The sequence below is a fragment of the Uloborus diversus genome, unplaced genomic scaffold, assembly GCF_026930045.1.
Source record: "Uloborus diversus isolate 005 unplaced genomic scaffold, Udiv.v.3.1 scaffold_625, whole genome shotgun sequence".
NCBI lineage: Eukaryota > Metazoa > Arthropoda > Arachnida > Araneae > Uloboridae > Uloborus > Uloborus diversus.
The window spans coordinates 64,485-84,671 of NW_026558819.1; the positions used below are offsets into that span (position 1 = coordinate 64,485).

General features: G+C 30.7%; 1 protein-coding gene across 1 annotated transcript in view; it reads right to left on the reverse strand.

Annotated features, from left to right (window-relative positions):
• Positions 1-7,917: 7,917 nt before the first annotated feature.
• The window catches only part of LOC129233682 (homeodomain-interacting protein kinase 2-like), a 40,958-nt gene continuing 28,688 nt past the window's right edge, over positions 7,918-20,187 (reverse strand). Inside the window, 9 exon segments of the mRNA XM_054867662.1 lie at positions 7,918-8,320; positions 10,183-10,334; positions 12,417-12,708; positions 14,317-14,500; positions 14,953-15,071; positions 15,911-16,051; positions 17,301-17,498; positions 18,607-18,866; positions 19,785-19,961. Of these exon segments, the coding sequence (XP_054723637.1) occupies positions 7,918-8,320; positions 10,183-10,334; positions 12,417-12,708; positions 14,317-14,500; positions 14,953-15,071; positions 15,911-16,051; positions 17,301-17,498; positions 18,607-18,866; positions 19,785-19,961 (1,926 nt within the window).

Below are 20,187 nucleotides of genomic sequence, written 5' to 3' on the forward strand. Positions count from 1 at the left end.
CTTTTTCAATGCAAAAGAAATGAACTTATGGAAGAAAGACATCCGACAAAATTCATTCCATTCTTTGTATTGACGAAAAACATGTCTGCAGTAATCTGTAATTTGTGCTTTTTGATGTTATTTCTTACTTTAACCTGTAAATGCCTTAAGATTTATACTGTCTGATCATGAATTGTATGGAAATGCAAACATCCGGTTTACAGGCTGAAGTGGACGTATTGTTTAGTTTTTACGGAAACCGGCATTTGCAGACGTATGTTTGCTCATGAGTGGAACGTGTGCATCAAATTTTTATTCTTCTCTCTCATTCAGATTGACTCGTCTTAACTGGACCTTTGCCAATTCCATACAATATGTGGTTTAACTGTAAATAGTTTTTTTTTATTATGTTATAAGTTTTTTCAGTATAGTTGAAAAGAGTTCCTATTAAAATATCTGCTTTCTTAGTATGGGAAAAGTTCTCTAGAATTCATTAACATTTGGAAAAGTTTGGGCTTCAAAGATAATTATTTTTGTAGCCAGAATTGCTGAAGCCTATTGCATTTGCTTTTTAGCTTGAAAAAGATTTTAAGCCTTTTCACCATAAGCAGCATTCACTTCAAAAAACTCAAAATCCTAAATATACTAATCAACCCGGAAACAGAAACAGCGCAACTTAATGATAGATTCTTGAGATAGTTTGCAGACTGTTTCTTAATTGGGGTGCGAAAATTTTTTTAAATCCAGTGAGCAAATATTTGTACCATATTTTCTGGGATATAACATACATTTTTGTTTAGCAACATATTTCGAAGCATTTAACCAGCGCTAATTTAGATTTGATGATTAATCTAACACGTGTTTGTTTTGCAGACTATTTTTGGGTTTTTCAGTCTGTGTCCTAGACTGCAGAAAAATTTTTGCTGCCGAGCTTACCAATTTGTGAAGTGCTTTCAAAGTGTTTTCATTTCAAAATAATAAAACTCAATAAGATGAAAGTTAATTTTGAGCATAGGAGGGAAGATAATAATTGCCTTTGAACAGGCAAGTTTGAGGATGTTTCAATGAAGATGCAAAGAGAGACAATCACAAATCACCACACCTTTAAAACTTTTTCAAGAATTTATTTAACAATTTTGCCTAAATTTGTTTTCATGTTGCTTTACAAAATTTACACTAATTAAGAACATTACAGGATTAGGTACACAGTTCAATTTGTTATTTTCTATAATTCGCATATCACTATTATCTATAAAAAAGTGCACAACATTTGAAGCATATATCCACAACTCAAGACTCAGCAGAGAAAAATGTGTGAGAGCACATTTATAGACCCTAAAACTTTTCATTATTTCCACCACCATTGAAAGGCTCACATCATGTAAATACAACAGCGTAACTTTTAGAAAAGTTATATATAAAGCAACAATAGTTCATCTTTACAAAAAGTTACCAAGTGCAACCAATAATTTTTTACAAGTGGTGGTAAAATATGGTGTTCAGACATCTTATTAATTCAAACACATACACAGTTTACTTATTAAAATATCAACATTTCACAAGAATTTCAGCCATTCTTTCAAAATGTCTAATTCCTTTGTTGATAATAATTTCCTAAGATTTTAATATTAGTAAAAGGTCGGAGGCGAAATAATATATTTATCTACATACTGTACATAGGCACCTAGTCAGTTCCTTAAATGCTTTGAAAATAATTTTTAACACAAACAAATTTTCAGTGAACAGGTTTGGCACTAAAATTAACCCAAATACATTAAAACAACACATATGGAATGATACATTAATTGCAGCATTAATTTTAATTACTGAATAATAAAAATTAATTTACACTGACAAAGCTTGAGGAAAAAATTTAGTTAAAAGAAAAGGAAAAAAATTAGTGCTGCAAAAAATTCATTTCCTGTCAATCAAACATTAAGAAACACTGTTAATTTTTGATTAGTTTTAAAATGAAGAAATATAAAATTTACATTTCTTATTTTATCACATTCCATGTTATAGTAATAATCTAATTCAAACAAAATTCTTACATTTAACGCAACTAAAAATCACACATGCACACACATACGCATCTTTTTCATCAAAAATAAAAGTCTAACATCTAAAAACAAAAATCCACTAACATGATATGTGCAAAAGAAGTTTACACCGAATATTAGATTTTTACACTTATAACTTTTAAGCATAAAGTATAAAACAGTTTCAGGTTTAAGTTGTTTTAACTTTGTCCAAAAAACAAATTAATAAATAAATAACCTTCGAAATAGCATGTTTTTTAAACTATGGCATTTTTTTCATATTTACATAAAAATGTTAATTTCAAAATTAAATTAGTATGCTTCATTTTATTCATCAATATTAAATATTTGAGGTTTTTCAGACAGAACAACAAATAATTTAACCAGCCCTAAACTCATCTGCAAAAACTATAAATTGAGAATCGTAAAAATCGACTACCATGCAGAATTTTCATTTTTATGACATTGCCCTCCCTATTTTTAAAATAATCACCTCCTCTCAGAAATTAGAATAATTATGTTTAAAACCTTCCTTAATTAGGAGTATTTTAGTTTGCAAAAAGAAATATAGTCGGGCAATGGTCGAAATTTTGCTTGTTTTATTATAATTAATGTTAAGTTTGAACAGTCCTAATCCTCCAACAGAATCAGTTTGATGCATATTGTTGTGAACAATAAAAAATTTTGTTTTTAAATTATTTTTGTGCATTATTCCACTATTGCTCTTTTGGATTTTTTCATTGCTCTTGAAGATGCTCTGAGAGCCTATTTTAATGCATGCATAAATAATTCTACTTTTTATATTAAAAAATAAACAAAAAAAAATGCAGCTTAAATAATATTGTTTAAATATTACTACTAGCAAATGATACACTATATTTATAATATTACCTCAAGGAAACAAAATAACAAAACATAAAATAAATTGACATAAATAATTTTCGTGAGGTAAAGTTTGGCCCGTAAAAACTAACAATTTCGAAGACTCGAAGTAAAATATAAGCACTCATTCAAATAATATCTAATTTATAGGTAACATTCTTTCCGAAGATAAACACAATTCGCAAAACAAACACACTACACCAAGACTGAAATTCGAAAGGTCATACAAGAGGTATATAATACTTAGCAAACTAGAGGTTGTACTAATTAAAGACTAGTTTGAGAAAATAAAAAATAAGTCTTGCTAAGTCATTTTTTTCTTCTATAATAAAACAGCAGCTTATAATTAATCTTAAATTAAACACTCACACAACAGTAAAAAACACGCACATACAAGTAAAACACAAATTGTGAACAAATCTTAATAATAATTTTCCTTTGTTCACAACATAATTTTTTCAAGATCACAAGGAAAAAAAAAAAAAAACTCTGCAACTAATTACATAAACGTGCATGATATACATTGATTTATTATTCACAGTAATTTTATCGCTGAACTTCTAAAAAAAACCATACAATGAGTCCATTTACCAAATAAATGAAATATATAGCTAAAAACATAGAAAATTTTCATAAACCTTAGTACAAATCTTAAAGGAACAAATCATCGCATTTTTGCTAGTTCATCAAAACTATCAGCCTTAAGGCATACGTTAAAAGTCATAAATAAATTTAAATACTTTAGGAAATAATGAAACTAGTACATGAAACACACAACATCTATATCACTTACATTTCAAATATATTATCTCATATAGGGAATAAAATTCAATTTCAGTGATTAAAATGTTCAAAAAAAAAACACACATCATTCAAATAGGTGTGCACAAAAGAAGCACAGTATCAATTGTGCAAGTGTAGTGAAGGCAAATATGCATTTAAATAAACATCACTTTGCATAGATACATTAAAATGTACAGAAATCAATTTATTTTCTAGTTTTTAAAAATAATTTATCATTTACTAGGATAAATTAAGAGAAGAATCAAAATAAACATTTCATCAGTAAAAAAGTAAATAAATAACAAACATAATCAAGAAATACAATCTAATTTTTTTTAATATTGAGGGTTTTATGGCAAGGAATATGAGTTTGGGGCAAGTAAAGCTTCTAGTTAACGCACAAAAATTTGCAAACATGTAACTTAAATTTGGTAAATTTTCAGAATAAAAATTATAAAATGGCTTTTAGAGAGAAGATATGCTAATTATTATTTCTTCATTAAAACCCTCGTTAGCGCCAGGAGTATTTAGTGCTAGTACAGCATGAATTCAAGTTGATCAAAACTTCAAGTTTTTGTTAAGCATCGTTGAATTATAAGAATTACATGATTGCTTAAACCTTATAAATGAAAATGCCTATTTCACATAAATGCAAACTTATTCCCAACCCATACTCAAATTCTTGGAAAGTTTTGACTGAGTACTAATCATCAAGATTTCTTTATGAAGAAATATTATTAGCTTGTGTATCAATATAGCTTGATATTTAACACTATATGTAAAAACAACGTAACATAATATTTCCAAGCATAATTTGTTTAATATTGGTTAATGAAGATATTTTCAAGCCACTGAACTCAAAAAAGATTTAAAGTAAATTTAAAAAAAAAAGAAAAGAAAAGACTAGCATCAACTATTATTTTGTGATATATATATAAAAGCCCACACCCAAAAAATTAAATTTAGTTTATTCCAACTTTTATAAAACTAAAAGTAAAATAAATAAATAAAAATATGCCAATCATTAAAGGTTTTACAAAACTATTACAATAACAAAATTATTGTTCTTTTTTGGTCCAAGAGCTAGAAAAAATATCTTCTCTTTGAAGCCACTTCATTATGTATTTTTGCTAAGTGAAAGTAATAATAATAAACTAATGAACACACATACATTAACACCTTGGAAACCATTCTTTCAAAACTGCATTTTATTGCTGTCTCCGATACAACACTTAAATTTGCTTCGTTATTGTTAAAATATTTTAAAATATAAATTGCATAGCCACAAGGACAGTAAAGCTCCATAAAAAGTCCTATCAAATATAACATGCAGTCTTATAAAACTAAATTCAAAAGCAATATTTTAAAATCATAATTATGTGTAACAGCTTGTATTAAATATTTGCATAGGTAAATACAGACTTTTCTTGTGGAAGAAATACATTTACTTCACAAGTATTTTTGCTTGTTACTATAGCAAAACATAATTTTGACACCAAATATCATGTCTCTCTTTTTTTTTTTTTTTTAATATTTCCTCAAATCAACAGCTGAAATAAGAATTTTTAAAACAATTTCTTAATGCATAAAACCAAGTCGTTTTCAAAGTTTTAAGTTAAGCACATTTAGAACGATGGAAAATAAAATATTTATGTATAACAAATATTCCTTCAAAAGATAATACAAAAAAAAAAAAAAATTCTGAAAAATAACTAAAATTACAATACTTAATAACAGAAAACTGCTGACCTTGCTCAAGTGATTTAAATATATTCTTGATCTTTACAGGTTATTTGTACTAATACAGGCACTTATCTACTACACAGAAATAACATGCAAGGAGTATATTAATCATGATATTAAAATAATAATAAAATACATTCCATAGTCTGTTTATTGAATCACATGGCTTTAAAGTTCAATTCAATCTGTTTCCATGGTTATGGAAAGAAATAAAAATACAGTACATTCATTACATACAACTAAGCTTTAAGTTATGACATTTTTTCTAAATGTTTTTTCCCCTTTCTTTGAAAATATACATTCTTGTCAAGCAACTACTAGGAAAAAGCTTTTACTTAAAACTAGCAGTAGCCCAAAACTTTGTATTATGCCTTAAAATAAATAAATAAATATAATTGCAACGTGTTTCAATATGATTTGCTAACACAAATGTTCGGCATTCTTACATTTGCTTTGTTCAGCGTAAAAAAATGAATCAGTTTAATTAATGAATTTATTTTTTTGAAAATCTTGCATAGTTTTGTTTTTAACAACAAAAAGGGAGATATTCTTTGTAATTTTGAGGCACTATTTGAAGCTTATATTGTAAACTTTTACGTTACGAACATACTATTTTCAACTTTTTTATCATCTTAAATTATTTTTTTTAACATTAATTTAGTCTATTAAAAAATTTTGTAAGTTAAAGCTCTTTAGGTTTTCCCTTTGTAAAAAACTTTATTCCCACCTGCAAAACCACTCTCAATTTCCCATAAGCATGGTATCATGCATAAAAACATAATATTTGGATTAAAAAAATAATAAATAGTTATCATTGAAAACGTTAAAAAATATGAAAACATTTCATTAAAAGCCTCACCAAATATTTGCTACAAAACTCAAACTAATTTGAAACCTTTACTGCAGTTGAATAATTCAAATGTACATAATTTTAAAGCTAAATCATAAAAAATATCTACTTCACACTTTATGTAAAGCTCTTTATTTTAGAATTTTAATGCTCTCTAATTAATCTTTTTATGAATAAAATAATACCAGAAGTATTTCTCAATGCAATTTAGTCATTGTATTTGAACCTGTATCATCAATACTAAGCATTTATTTAAATACCTTCCTTCTTGAGTTAATTTTTTGGAACAAGTTTTTAAAGTGGAAGGACAGTGATGTCATTATATATCTCGCTCAAAAACAGAAACAAAACTAACATATAATAAATCATCATGCCATTCAAAAATCCTTAGCGTATTAACAATGTAATTTTGCAGATATTTCCCTGAAACTACATCATTTTTTTTTAAAAAATGAAAAGTGATTATTGAGCTAAGGTAAAGAAGCTTTCAACCGGACATTTTAAGTGGAAAACATAACTACAAAAAGTTCCCATACACCTCCTCTGGAATACACAGAACATTTTCTGAGGTTGAAAACAAAAATAAAACATATTTCACCGAGGCCTTCCTGAGAATAAGACTAGCTTCTCTTTTTTTTTTTTTGAAAGCAACCTAAAGCCATGTCAATACAGTCCTTAAAAACTGCTATGAAATCCTCATACAAAAATCATTACAAAAGTCTATATTAACAAACCATGCTTATTTCACTACAACACCACTCACAACGCAAAGCCAGAGCCCTAATCTCGCTTCGCTAAGTCCGATCCACTTCAACCGGTGTGAATCAGTGCCTCAGTTCACTTGCCAACAAACACGGAAAGATTTCAGTCACCAAAGTGATTGAATGTTGCAAAAGCAGGGAAAGGATAGTAAAATTTGGACAAAAAAACTGTGTTTCATTTTAAATTATGCTTCGTTAAAAAATTAGTAAGCAGTTTAGCTAACTGTGCAATTTGGGTTCATAGAACACAAAAGTAATTTCTCAACTGTGCTTTTTAAAGAACCCATAGAGAAAATATGGTTGCAGAGGAAAAAATAATACTTAGAAACACAGAGAAATATAAATAATATTGATCTTATATCTGGCTATGTATGGTTTGAAATTCCATCACCATAAGGATCCGATTGATAAAATGCAACTTTTGGAGCCGACGAAATCTCAGCTGTTCCGAGTGAATATAGATAGCTGTTTTTGTTCCAACAACCCCAATTTTGGTTCACTCATTCCAATTATCTTCACTGCAGGTCCATCAATGAATTAGTTCACTTGGCGACAAAAATGGTAATTTCTGTTCGCTAGGAAGGTCTGTGAAAGAAATGTCGATCAGTGAAAGTTCACCAGTCGAAATCTCTTTCACAAACCATCCCAGTGAGCAAAGACTGCCATCTTTGTTACTAAGTGAACTAAGGCGCTGATTCACACGCAGTGACCTGAATCTGACAGACTGAAGCAATATTAGAGCCGCAACAAAATAACTGAGGCGGCGATTCATGCAGGTTGAAGCGAATCGGACCGAGCGACAGGAGATCGGAACCCAGGTTCTCGATACGAAAAAGCAACAAGAAAAATTTCACACACTTTTCTCCGACACTCCGCCCGACTACTCGCTGAACATTTGGCATAGCTGCTGGTACTGCGTCTTCATGGGGCTGACGGCGTTGTAGGTGTACAGTGCCGGCGCCTGGGCCTGCGAAGTGCCAGACGGGAAGGACACCAGAGGAACTGCGGCGGCAGGGAGAATCGACGACGAGGTCCCCACGGTGGCGGGCTGCATGTGAGCAGGCAAGGGGTGGCTGCTTGACCCCGAATAAGGGATAGAGGTCGCGATGGCGGCACGGCTGGCATGGTGGTGTGCCGGCGGTGGCACCGGCAGTTGGGTCGAGGCAAAGGTGGCGGGGTTGGAATGTTCCCCAGCAGCGAGGATGTACTTCTGCGACTGGCTGGAGATGTAGGTCGGTTGGGAGAGGCTCGAGGAAGCATGTACTGAAGACCTGCAGTAGTTACTGGAAGTGAAAAAAGGATAATTAAATTACCATCTAAATGAAAATAGAAACATTTAACCGTCAACTTTCAGCACTAAATATTGAGACCTTAACACAAAACGATATAAATGATTTAGAAAGATTAAAACGTAAAAAAATGGCAAAGATATATGCTGCCATGTGCAGGTAAAGGGCAGTAACTGCAAATTTTTCTTTCTTTTTTTTTTTGCGTTTTTTTTCATCTATTGTACGTTATCTTTATTGTACAAGCTCAATTATTTGGTTTTCGCTGAAAAAAAAAGCGCGAAAAAGACGTTTAATTCCAGCATTTTCCTATTTAGTATTGAATTCAAAACGTGTTTCTTCAAATATCTCAAAAACTCATTTCTGCAGATACTGCCGTTTACCTGCACACAGCAGAATGGAATTGTCCCAGTGATTAATGACTTATGGAGATAAGTACAAATAAGAAGAAAGAAAAAAAAGATTTAAAAAAAAAAGATAAAATGAACTTTATGAAGCCGTAACGGTTTTCTTGATCCGGTCAGTGGCAATGCATTTATATAGGAAGTTAATGTGCAATAGACTGAGAGAAAGACCAAAGAGAAGACAGCTGGCAGATGTTCTCATAAACCTGCATATCATGAAAATTACCAATTGAAAAAAAAAAGACCAAAAATAGAGTTGTCTGAATGATAACTGTAAAGCAGATTACACATCCTAAGTTGTAATTTTGCAAGATTTTGTACAAATATTTAACAGTTAAGTGACACACAAAGAATTCTAATTAAGCAACTATCCTGGTACACTGACTGATGAAAAAGTGTTAACATTTAAGTCATGCTTTCAATGTTTTCCACTTTCGGTATGACCACAACATATCCGACTCTGATCTTAAGGGCACTTAAGAGTAGTTTCTAATAATGTGCAGTGCAGCATGATTTTTATTATTCTTATTAATGTTTTTTACACCCATGATTATTACAAGTGAACAATTACAATAGTGTTTTTTTTCTCCCCATGCATGATTTCTCCTAGGAAGCTTTAAGGGAAAAAATTGCAAGAACCAAACTTTTATCACTGAAGTGAAAAATGGTAAACTTTTTAAAATTCCCTTCTCCCATTGAAAAATTTCCTACTACAAATTTCAACTACATAGGATGCCACAGATCCCGCAGTGTTCTCCAGCCTTTTGGGAATGGAGAACAAAGCTACATTCTGCTAATATTCTCATTTAAAACTTTGAACTAGAGAAAAACCAGGCCTTTTTACATAGAAATGGGAAAGGAACAATTTTGTAGATTGAAAAAAAAAAAAAAAAAGAAAGAGAGCCATTGCTTAATACAAGATTCTTAGCTCTAGAGATACCAAGGCTATTAAAAGGAGTTTGCAAAAGTCAAAAAGTACAAACTTTTTTCTCTCTGACAGCAATTTTTAATACTTAAGAATGTTCATAAAAATCCAAAATAGTAGTAATTAATTATTTAAAAATCCCTTAAACTCAATTTAAAACTCACATTTTTACTGTTTATGTTTATTTTATTTGGTATTTTTCATTTAGTAAATACAAAGCATTGGCAAAAAAACAGGCATCTTTTTTGACCCAATCTATATACAACTAACTGGACAGGAATTTCAGTGTGTATTTAGTGCATAACTATGTCATCCGCACACATAATTTCATAATAAACTAAGAAAAGATACATGCAAAACAGTTAAAGCAATAGAAAACCAGACGTCAAATGTCACAAAAGTAGTCTGAAAACTGCCTGCACATCATATAAGTAAAACAAGAAAAGAAATAAAACAAAGATGTTGATTTAGACAGTAAAACTTGATTGAATTAAAACTTGCACAATTAAAAGTGTGTTAATACTACTAACCTGTACATGTCAGCTTGACTAGTAGTTAAATAGAGTGACTGACTGATATGCGGTCCTGGAGTAGTATGTAGAGACGTGGCCAATTGAGAATGACGTGCCAGTTCGTCATTGGAAGGCAGCTGCTCACAATTGCCAATTATAATGCTTGATTTCTGTAAAAAGGTAATAAATGATGAGAGCAGAGTTAAATTGTATCAAATAATATTTTCAGGTTGGGAGTTTCTGATAGAAAAAAAAGAACTCAGCGACAGACTGTTAATTGCACATAAAGTTCAAACTTGTTACTGCATTTATATATATTTTTTTACATTAATCTATATTAGTGCATAAATTTCTTTAAATAAATATTTCAGACAGATGAATTGTTATGTATGTGTGCAATTTCCTTATACAAATCTACATTATAGTTGCATTATCATCCATTTGTTTAGTAGAGGTAGTTTGATACCATGAAATTTACACGGGGGGGGGGGGGGGTGTTGAAATTTAAAGTAGTTTCAAAGCCTTACAATTTATTGTTTAAAACTATAAAATTGATCTGATCTATACAAACAAATTTTTGTATTGTTTCAAAATTGGTGTAAATTTTCAAGTCTGTAAAAAAATTGCACCAATTGAAGTTTGTCTGAAGTTTGCACGATCATTAGAACAAATGGGAATGAAATGGAATAGAAGGAATCTGCTTAATTTATCTAACACCATCAAAAAAAAAAAAAAAAAACATGTAAGTTAACAACCACATGCTGGTAAAGTTCTAGAATAGGGATCCTGAACGGTAGCCACTGGCTACCAGGCTCACAGAAAATGGATTGGCAACCTAAATGTATGTTGCCAAGGTTTAGTTGACTGAATGTCTCAGAATTGGAAGTCTGCTGTCGTAACATGACACACAGTATGATTTTGAATTAATAAAGAAACATATTGTTGCCACTTTCGGCGACTAAGACTTGATTTTTTGGTAGCTATTTTCAATGAAATGGTCACCTGTTGGCGACTGGCGACCATTAATCTAGAGCTTTACATGATAGTAGTATGAATCATTTAAAGGCAAGTTTTTGAAGTTACAAGATATATTACAAATGAATTGCAAAAATGCAATAAGAAATATCTTTTATTTAATCAACTTATAGATTTAATTTCTAATATTTTATGCAAAAGCAAATTATTGCCTACATACTTTGATACATATACAACCCTAAACCGGAGCAAATTCTAAACATATGCACATTACAATAATTAATAACTGTCAGAAATAAGTGGTCATTAGTTGCATTGCAACCTAAAACTTTGATTTGGTGCCTAGATTTCCAACCGTAGATGTCAAATTTGATGTCTATAGTTTTGAATCACATTGAAGCTTTTCTTTCCTGACTCATTGTGATTAAGACCCATGATTCACCGAAGGGCAAATTTGTAAAGGTAACTTTCCCAAATGCAATCAATTTTGACCTCAAACAATCTTTTTTTTTTCTGCATATTTTACAAAATGCTATTGGCAGCGTGTGGCATATAGTATATATTGATAGTGTGCTTAAAAAACATTTGAATACATATATTCAATTCATTAAAAATTGCACCTACTTGGTTTGTTTTGATGCCTAAAAATTTATACTAGGCACCATCATGACACCAAGATTTAAATTCTTATTTTTAACACTGATTAATAGTGAAAAAAATCATTAAACAAATGAGTGTTTTTGAACTTAATTACATTTTCAGAAAAAAAAATCTGAAAATTTTAATTTTAGAGTAAAAATTATTTTGCACTGCAGGGGTACCCCTCCCCCCAAGTTCAATGGCGCAAATCCCCCCCCCCCCCCCCATTTTTTTCTCAACTCTTTCCCATTTTATTTTTTATTTACTTTTTTTAATATTTTTATTTGTTTGTTTATTTATTGTTAATTATTATTATTATTATTATTTTATTAGAAAAGTTCTCTGCTATGCCAATGACATATACTCACAGACTAAATAACTAATTGAAATGAAATTTAAACAGAATAAAATAAAATAAATAATTTAAATTAAAAATAAATCAAAATAAATTTTAATAAATAAATTTAAAAATCCCCCCCCCTTCATTTTGATGGTGCAACTTGCGCCATAATCCCCCCCCCCCTGTGGACACCTCTGTTGCATTGATTCAAAATATTCTTAATACAACACTGAAGCTTGTTAAAAATACTTGGAAAAATTCTTAAAATAAAACATCATCAAAATGACCATGCACAAACCTGTTCTCTCCCACAATAAGGACTCTTCAACGACCGATCAGAGCTTTTAGTGTAAGTCCCCGTATAGCGGCTTGAGAGCACCGATGGAACGGTGGACGTGAGTGCCACAGGTGTAGCCTGGTGTTGAGTCGTAGGCAAACAATGGAGGTTCTGCAGGAAAGCTGTACTCTGCTCATCATCAGTGATGATCTCTTGCTTTGTCTGAACCACAGTCCCGACATTCAGTTGACACTGGTTATAGATGTTGGCTTGAGATAATATCCTCTTCTTCTGGCAAACATTCACTCGAGAGCTGTAAACGACAACAAATATTAGTATTGAAAGTGTGGACAACAGCAATATCTGTATTAAAAATTAGGGAAACTATAAGCAACATCAAGAATGATATTAAAATCGAGGGAAACTATAAACAGCAATATTAGTAGAAAATACAGTGGAAAATAAAGGAAATACTTTCTAGTAATCAAAGACAAAATTCAAAATCAATACATAAAAGGTTCTAATCTTTAAAGCTATACAACTTTGACAGTTTCATCAAATAAGAAATGGCTTATGTATAGGAGAAAACGAACATTTTTCGCTTTTGTTTATCATTCTTAGCTTCAAAATGTATATAAACAGAGAAAAGTTGTAAAGTGTCTTGAAGAAATTCATATGAGATCTTAGTGAAAATTCACAACAAAATTCTTATTTAGTTCCTAAAAGTCAAAAAATATATTAAAAAATCTGTATGTGAGTACAAATGCCCCTCCCCCCTTAAAATACTGATTGTTCTGATAAATAAGTGTACACATCACTGCTAAGTTTTGGATTTTTATTGTTTAGATGTTCAGCTACTATTAGAAATTTCATGCTTTATTATTACACATATTTTTTACTTAAAATGTTACGAAAGGAGGTAAATTATTTTCCAAAAGTGTTGGCAACCTTAATTTGCATTAGTTTTTTCTCATTCGTTCTTTCCTTCTTGCAACGAGATCATGTCAGCAGAATATGCAAATTGCCGGTAGCATTTAAGCTCCCGGCACTTTGCCTCATTCTCTTCCCTTTCAATTTCAACCCAAGTCAGACTTGGTTGTTTTCTTTCGGCAGCTCAGTTGAGTCTGTCCGTTTTGCCGATAGCTTCGGCTTACTGCTCTTTGACATGAATATTATAGATCAATATGTTTAACGTTTCATACTTTGACTTAGAATGTTAGCTTCAGAAGTCATTTAAAGTGTAATGAGCTACTTAATATTGTAAAGAACGTATTCTCAGTATTTCGTTTAACATGTCATTGTATACATTATAGCCATAATAAACAAGTTACTTTTTAAATTTGGCTCTTCATGATGTTGCACAAGATATATATGTTTTTTCAAGAAGTATCATATGTGCTGGTTAAGCTTCCACTTAAAGTTAATAAGCTGAGCACTTTCAAAAGCTCACAGTTTAACATAAAATTTATAATAAGTTTCCAAAAGGCTATCAAAGTGATTTTTCATATATAAGTGTAAAATGAATGTGATGCATTAAACCACATCATGAAACATTAAAAACTTACATAGAAATTTAAAAAAAAAAAGAGCAATGCTATTTTAGTTTTATATAAAAATACTATTGAATATGCATGGTCTTGCAAGATGAATGTCACCAAATAAACATTGTACAAAATAAAATTTTATTGGATAAAAATGATAAATATGAGGAGGAAAAAAACCTCCAGTTTTCAGCTCATGTCAAACATTTTTTTTTCCTATTTCAATTAACTAATTTGCTATCCATATTTCAATCATAGACAAATAAAAATTTGAAAATAGAAAACAACTCAATTTCGTTTGTACTAAGTAATAACACTTAAAACAAGTCAAAAAAAAATAAATAAATAAATAAATAAATAAAATTTAAAAAAAATCTTACTTTAAAATCTCTTTTTGAGGTTCAGGTTTAATGACTTTCGTTCCACAAATCATCTGATTCTTGATAGGACTATGCTGATCGTCAGAATCAGAATCAAAGACTGTTACGCAGCTCACTCTTTGATGGGCTTTAAAATTGACAGCTGCATGTCCAACAGATGCTCCAAGCTTCAAGGCAAGATTTCCTGTAAAATACCAAGTTTAAATAAGAGAAGATGAAGAATAACTAAACACCCATGAAAAAGTATTTCATATTTTAAATTAAATTTTCTTCAAAAAATTCTAAACAATAACGCAGCATTTAATTTGATTAAATTTTATACATATTTTATAATATTATATATCACTATAGACTAGTTTATAAATACAGTGAAATCTGTGCAAGTTGACCACTTGCGGTGCACTACTTTAGTGGTCAACTTAAGCAGGTGGTCAACTTATAGAGGTTGAATTATATGATAAGGTCTAATTCTGTGCCTGAAAATAGCGGTCAACTTACAAGGGTGGTCAACTTTACAGGTTTTACTGTATATATTACTTTACGAACATAGTAATAAAAAATACTAGTTTTCCAGATTTAGACAATTGAATTTTCCAATGATATATTTTTTTTAATTTCAGGAAAAATAAAACAAACCTTGGTTATCAGGCGTGAGAGGTAAAACACTGGCACAAGTAGTTGCAATGACTGAATTAGTCATGTGTTGTCCAGAAATCGATTTGATAACTTTCTTTTCTGATGAAATTTTCCCTTTGCTGAAAACCAAATCAAATAAAATAAGTATAATTTTAACAAGATATACTTACAGAGAGAGCAATTAAAATGTAACAGAAAATTAGAGCAATAGAAATATTTATTTTTTTCTTTTCTTTGATTCATTTTTATTTGACAAAATAATTTATTTTTAAAATATTGTTTTAAGTATGTGTCATTAGGAAAAGAGCATTGCCAGCTGTCTCAGTGACATGAGTGGTAATTTGCAAATCTGGTTAATCCTCATTTAACTGCCGACTTTAAGTTACTTGTTTATGACAAATGCCTTTCTATGTCTAAAGTCCACTCAATAAGTCAATAGCTGTTCTTGAAGAATGGTATTTTTTAAAATCATTTAAATTTTTTTTGTTGTTTTCCATGAGGAATATGTGGAATTTAGAGCATTATAACTATCAGACTAGAGGTCAAAATAAGATTATACGATTCGTCAAAAACTTAGTTATTAAAATATCACCTAAATATATCCTTTTCAAACTTAAAACTGAAAACAATCTACCCTGTTTACTATGAAGAAAGGTTTTTGCTAAGTGAACTTTTATTACAAATATATGCCACGCATTGCTGGACGTTTTTGTATGCAGTCAATGAAGAGGTAACCACTAACCGGTTGATTAAAAATAATGACATTAGGGAAATGAGTTAAACATAATAAAGAAGAAAATAAGTTAAATATAATAAAGAATAAAAAAAATAACTGTTTTTTTACTTTTTTTATTTGAATTATTTTGATAAGTCATTTTTTTCTTATTATTATTATCTTTAAAGTCAAGACTTTTGTAGAATAAATAAAAGGAAAAAATATTTTGAAATTTAAACATACATCACAATAGGGTCCAATTCTTCATCAGAGTCAGAACTAAGTGTGATTACACTAATAGCAGGGCTAGGTGTATCACATATAACAATGGTTGGCTTTGATATTTCTCTGTCAACAGCCACTGACGATTGCCGATGACTTGAGCTGAAATGAAAATTAATAAATAAATGAAATTGAAAAAGAAAAACATGTTGCTACAGACTTTCTATGGTGAATAACTTGAAATTGATCAACAATGCTATTGTTTGCCTTAATTTAAGCAATACAAAAGATGAAATACAGTGAAGCACCGTTTATACGTTTTTGAAGGAACTGTATGAAAAAAGCACACAAACGAAAAAACATATAATAGGTATAGGTTAATGTGTATTAGACTTTGCAGGGACCAACTTGAAAAACGTATAATTGATAAAAACGTATAAAAGAGAAACGTATGAATGGTGCTTCACTGTATATTGTTTTGTCTGATTCCTATTTTCAAGTGCTTTGATACTATTCAATTCAAACTGAAGCATAATTCGTTAACTAACATAATACCACAGGTAAAGCTCAGTTGAAAATTTTCAACAACATAAAAAGTTTCAATAAGAAAGGGAAATGGACTTTGCATTTTTAAGAATGATGTATGTATCTAAGTACATGATCATATCAAACTGCTATGCCGATTTTTTTTTTTTTTTTTTTAAAGTAATACAAGCAATACAATAAAAGTAGCTTAAGATTCTTTTTCTTGAAGCATATGTGTCTAATATATTAAACTGAGGATTATTTTACCCAATTATAAATCCATCGTTAGAAAGTGAGAAGCAGTTTTTCGTTTTCAATATGATGTACTTTTCAACTTTTATCTCACTATGTCTCATTCCATATCAAACTTTTTTGAAAAGACAGAAAATTTTGACCCCAGTAACTGGTTTAATCTTTAAATTAAACTGAAAGGATATTACTGTTTGACAGTTTCAAATTTAAATATCAGAAGAATCAGAGGCAAATCAGGAGTTTATTAAAAGACCAAAACAAATAACAAAGAAGTAGGTGTGTAAGAGGTAGCAAATAAGGATTTTAAAAGCAAAAAATGTTAAATTTAAAAAAATCTATCCCCCCCCCCAAAAAAAAGGTAAGAAAATAATTCAATTCAGCATTTTTTTTTTTTTTTTTTTTTGAATAAAGAGACTAATAGTGTACTTTGATTTGAATGCATACATAAATCGATTGCATCAAAATCAATACACACAAAAAATAAATAATTAAACAAACAAATAGTAAGACAGCATGGGAAATTGAGGAAGTCAATCAAATGAAAAGCTTGCTTGAGGGGATATATCTAGGCAAATCCATCAAAAGTGATAGAAGTGAAAGTATAATTTTGAAATTAAAACAGATTTAAGCATACCTAGCTTTGAATACAGGCTTGGAATTGTGAGACATCCAATGGACCGTTTGGTTGGGTAAAGTCTTCGACTGATGGGCGGCCGAGAATAAATGGCTCAGACCGTCTCCATTTGCATGTTCCCACTTGGGAGAGGTACTCTCTTTTAACCTCTTTCTTGCTGGGGACAGATGATGACTCACTTCCCTTTCCTTGCTTGGCCTAGAAAAAATAAATGCTCCATAGAATACAAAATAAAGCAACAATTTTAAATTGGTAGGTCCTTTCGGAAAAGATAACAGTTCCAAAAATATTTAAAGTTTATTACTTAATGTTCAATTTCACAGCTGAATCACAGATAAAAAATTAACAAAATGTGAATTGTTCTCAAAAAGCATTATACTGCATTCCAAAGCTTTCGGAATAACTTTACTGGTAGCAGCACAATGCAAAGGATAGTACTTTGGATGGGTGTATACATATGCCCGGGGCAGTTAACGCATCGCCTGAGCAAAGCGTATATACACCCGTGGCAGTTATCACTAGAATTACAACGATCTTTTAATACCTAGAAATACGGTGGGGGTCAGTTTGACCCCTGAGAAGAAATCTGCATAGTTTCCTACATAATGTTCTATATTTGTAAAAATTAGTTTAAAATAAACATATTTAAAATAGATGCAGTTTTTTAAAAAGAATACAGAGATTTTCTGGGTATATAATAAAAATTTTTAAAAGTTTAAAATACCCTTAAAAAAACCAGCACTGTTTCAGTTGCATTACAGAAGCTAGCGGCTAATGTTTCCTTTTATGTACAAAAAACATTTTAAATGCTTTAGGTTATTAAAATGATATGTTCTAAGAGACCTTTTTGAGTTTCTGCTCTGTTTCAGCATCCGTAAATGTACTTGCAGTTCTTTTTTTTCTCTCAAAAGGATCAAAATGACACCTGCCTGACTTTTAGCTGCAATCCTTTTGCTTAGGTTTAAAATATTTACAATTTTCTTTAAAACTTTTTTAATTTACACAGCATGATGATTTAGGAGGAGTCAAGGAAGGATTAAGCATTTTATGAAAATACGGAGTAGTAGTTAGCAAAAAAAGTTTATTTAGGGTCAAAATGACCCCACCTGCAATTCTAGTATTAAAGTGTTCATAACAATTGACTGCAGAATAGTCTACAAGAAAAATTAAAAACTGCAAAGCAATGATTGGTTACATCAATCCATTTATTTTCAACACTTCAAAAAGTTTACAGATAGAAAGAGATCATTTCATTAATATTCAAGAACGCTTTCTTTCCCAAAAGAAAATAAGTCTAAAGTTATACCGTGTTTTCTGAACCCGTTTCGAAGGTAACTGCACACTGGCGACGCTGCTCTTGTTGAGTCGATGGGACGACACGTTCTGCTGGATGTGACGATGCTGTTGGCTGGAGGTAGGTGCGGGACAATGGGCAGACTCTGCGGTCATAATTGTCCAGGGTTGAGTGAGGTTTGGAGCAGCAAGAGTTGCTGCCTGTTGAGGGAGCAGAGAGTTCAACTGAGTATTGTCTCTCAGATGGTCGTATACAGCAGTTTCTCGAACCTCCTGTGAAAAAATTGAATTTAAAATGAAGACCCCTTCCATATCAGACACATATATTCGCAACTCCAGAGCTCCAATACGCTACCTTGCAGTGATTAACAATACTAAAGAAAAAGGTAAAACATTCCATTCCACGTGTTTTCTTTGGGGTAAATTACAGGCTTCAAACAGTTTGTGATGTAATGTAATTTCAGAAGAATAGAAAAGAAAGCTTTCCACAAACCTGATGAAAAATTACTGTCATTCACTAATCGACAAAGCAAGTTAAAAATTATTTGTTCGTTTTACCTTTTTCATCCGCCATTAGTCAGTGGCTGCAGCGCTCCTTATAGTTTATTGGAGTTGCGAATAGGGGAAATTGAATCATTTATATATTTAGAGTAAACCCTCTGGGAGTGACCACCCGCTATTAAAAGAACACCTCCCCAAAACACCAAAGTTTTCAGAATGGATTTTTTTTCCTTTTCATTCTTTTCAAAAGCGTCAGACTAAACTATTCCCGGAATACATGATCAATTTCCATCATATTTCCCCCTCAAAAGGATTTTTTTTTAAATCTTTTACAGTTCTAAATGTTAGCTACTAATTCAACTAATACAATGATAATGGGTTTTTAAATAGTTTTAAGCATGTTTCCTTTTTCTAAAATTAAATCTGAAGTGTTCATCACTATATATATATATTTTTTTCTTTTTAATTTTTTAGTTTTAGGTTTCTTAAAAATCATATAGGAAGTTCCATTTTGCTCCCTGTTTTTAATAAGTAATGAGACAGTTAAAACTTTTTCAATCTTTCACTTTTTTATAATTTTTTATAGACACTAAAAACTCCTTTCTTACAGAGAGCTATTCTTTCTTTTTTAAATTAATTTCCACTAATTTATCTACAAGAACCCTACAGTTAAGTAATTTTCAAACTTACAACTGGTATAACAGCAGATTGTTCTGGCAATAAAGCAGCCCGTTCTAATACCAAAGGCCTTCCCCAAGATTCTGCCTCAGGGATAACTGGTTGCTGGAATGTTCTTTGTGTTGGAAGCTGTTGCCAAGATGGTACAAACATCTGACGATTGCTTGGCCAACCTGGCTGTACGGCATTCTATTAAGACAGGCAAAAATCAAACCCTCAATTGTGAATAAGAAAAGTATCTCACACTATATTTTAAAAAGTTCAAACTTGTTTTTAAAACTATTACACATATAAAAACCAATGATTAACTTCTCATTTAAGATTTTGCTTATTTACTTATTTTTTTTTTTACTTAACTACGTAATTTTTGTTAATTTGTTAGGCACAAAACACAAGTGTGTGTAGCCTAAAACAA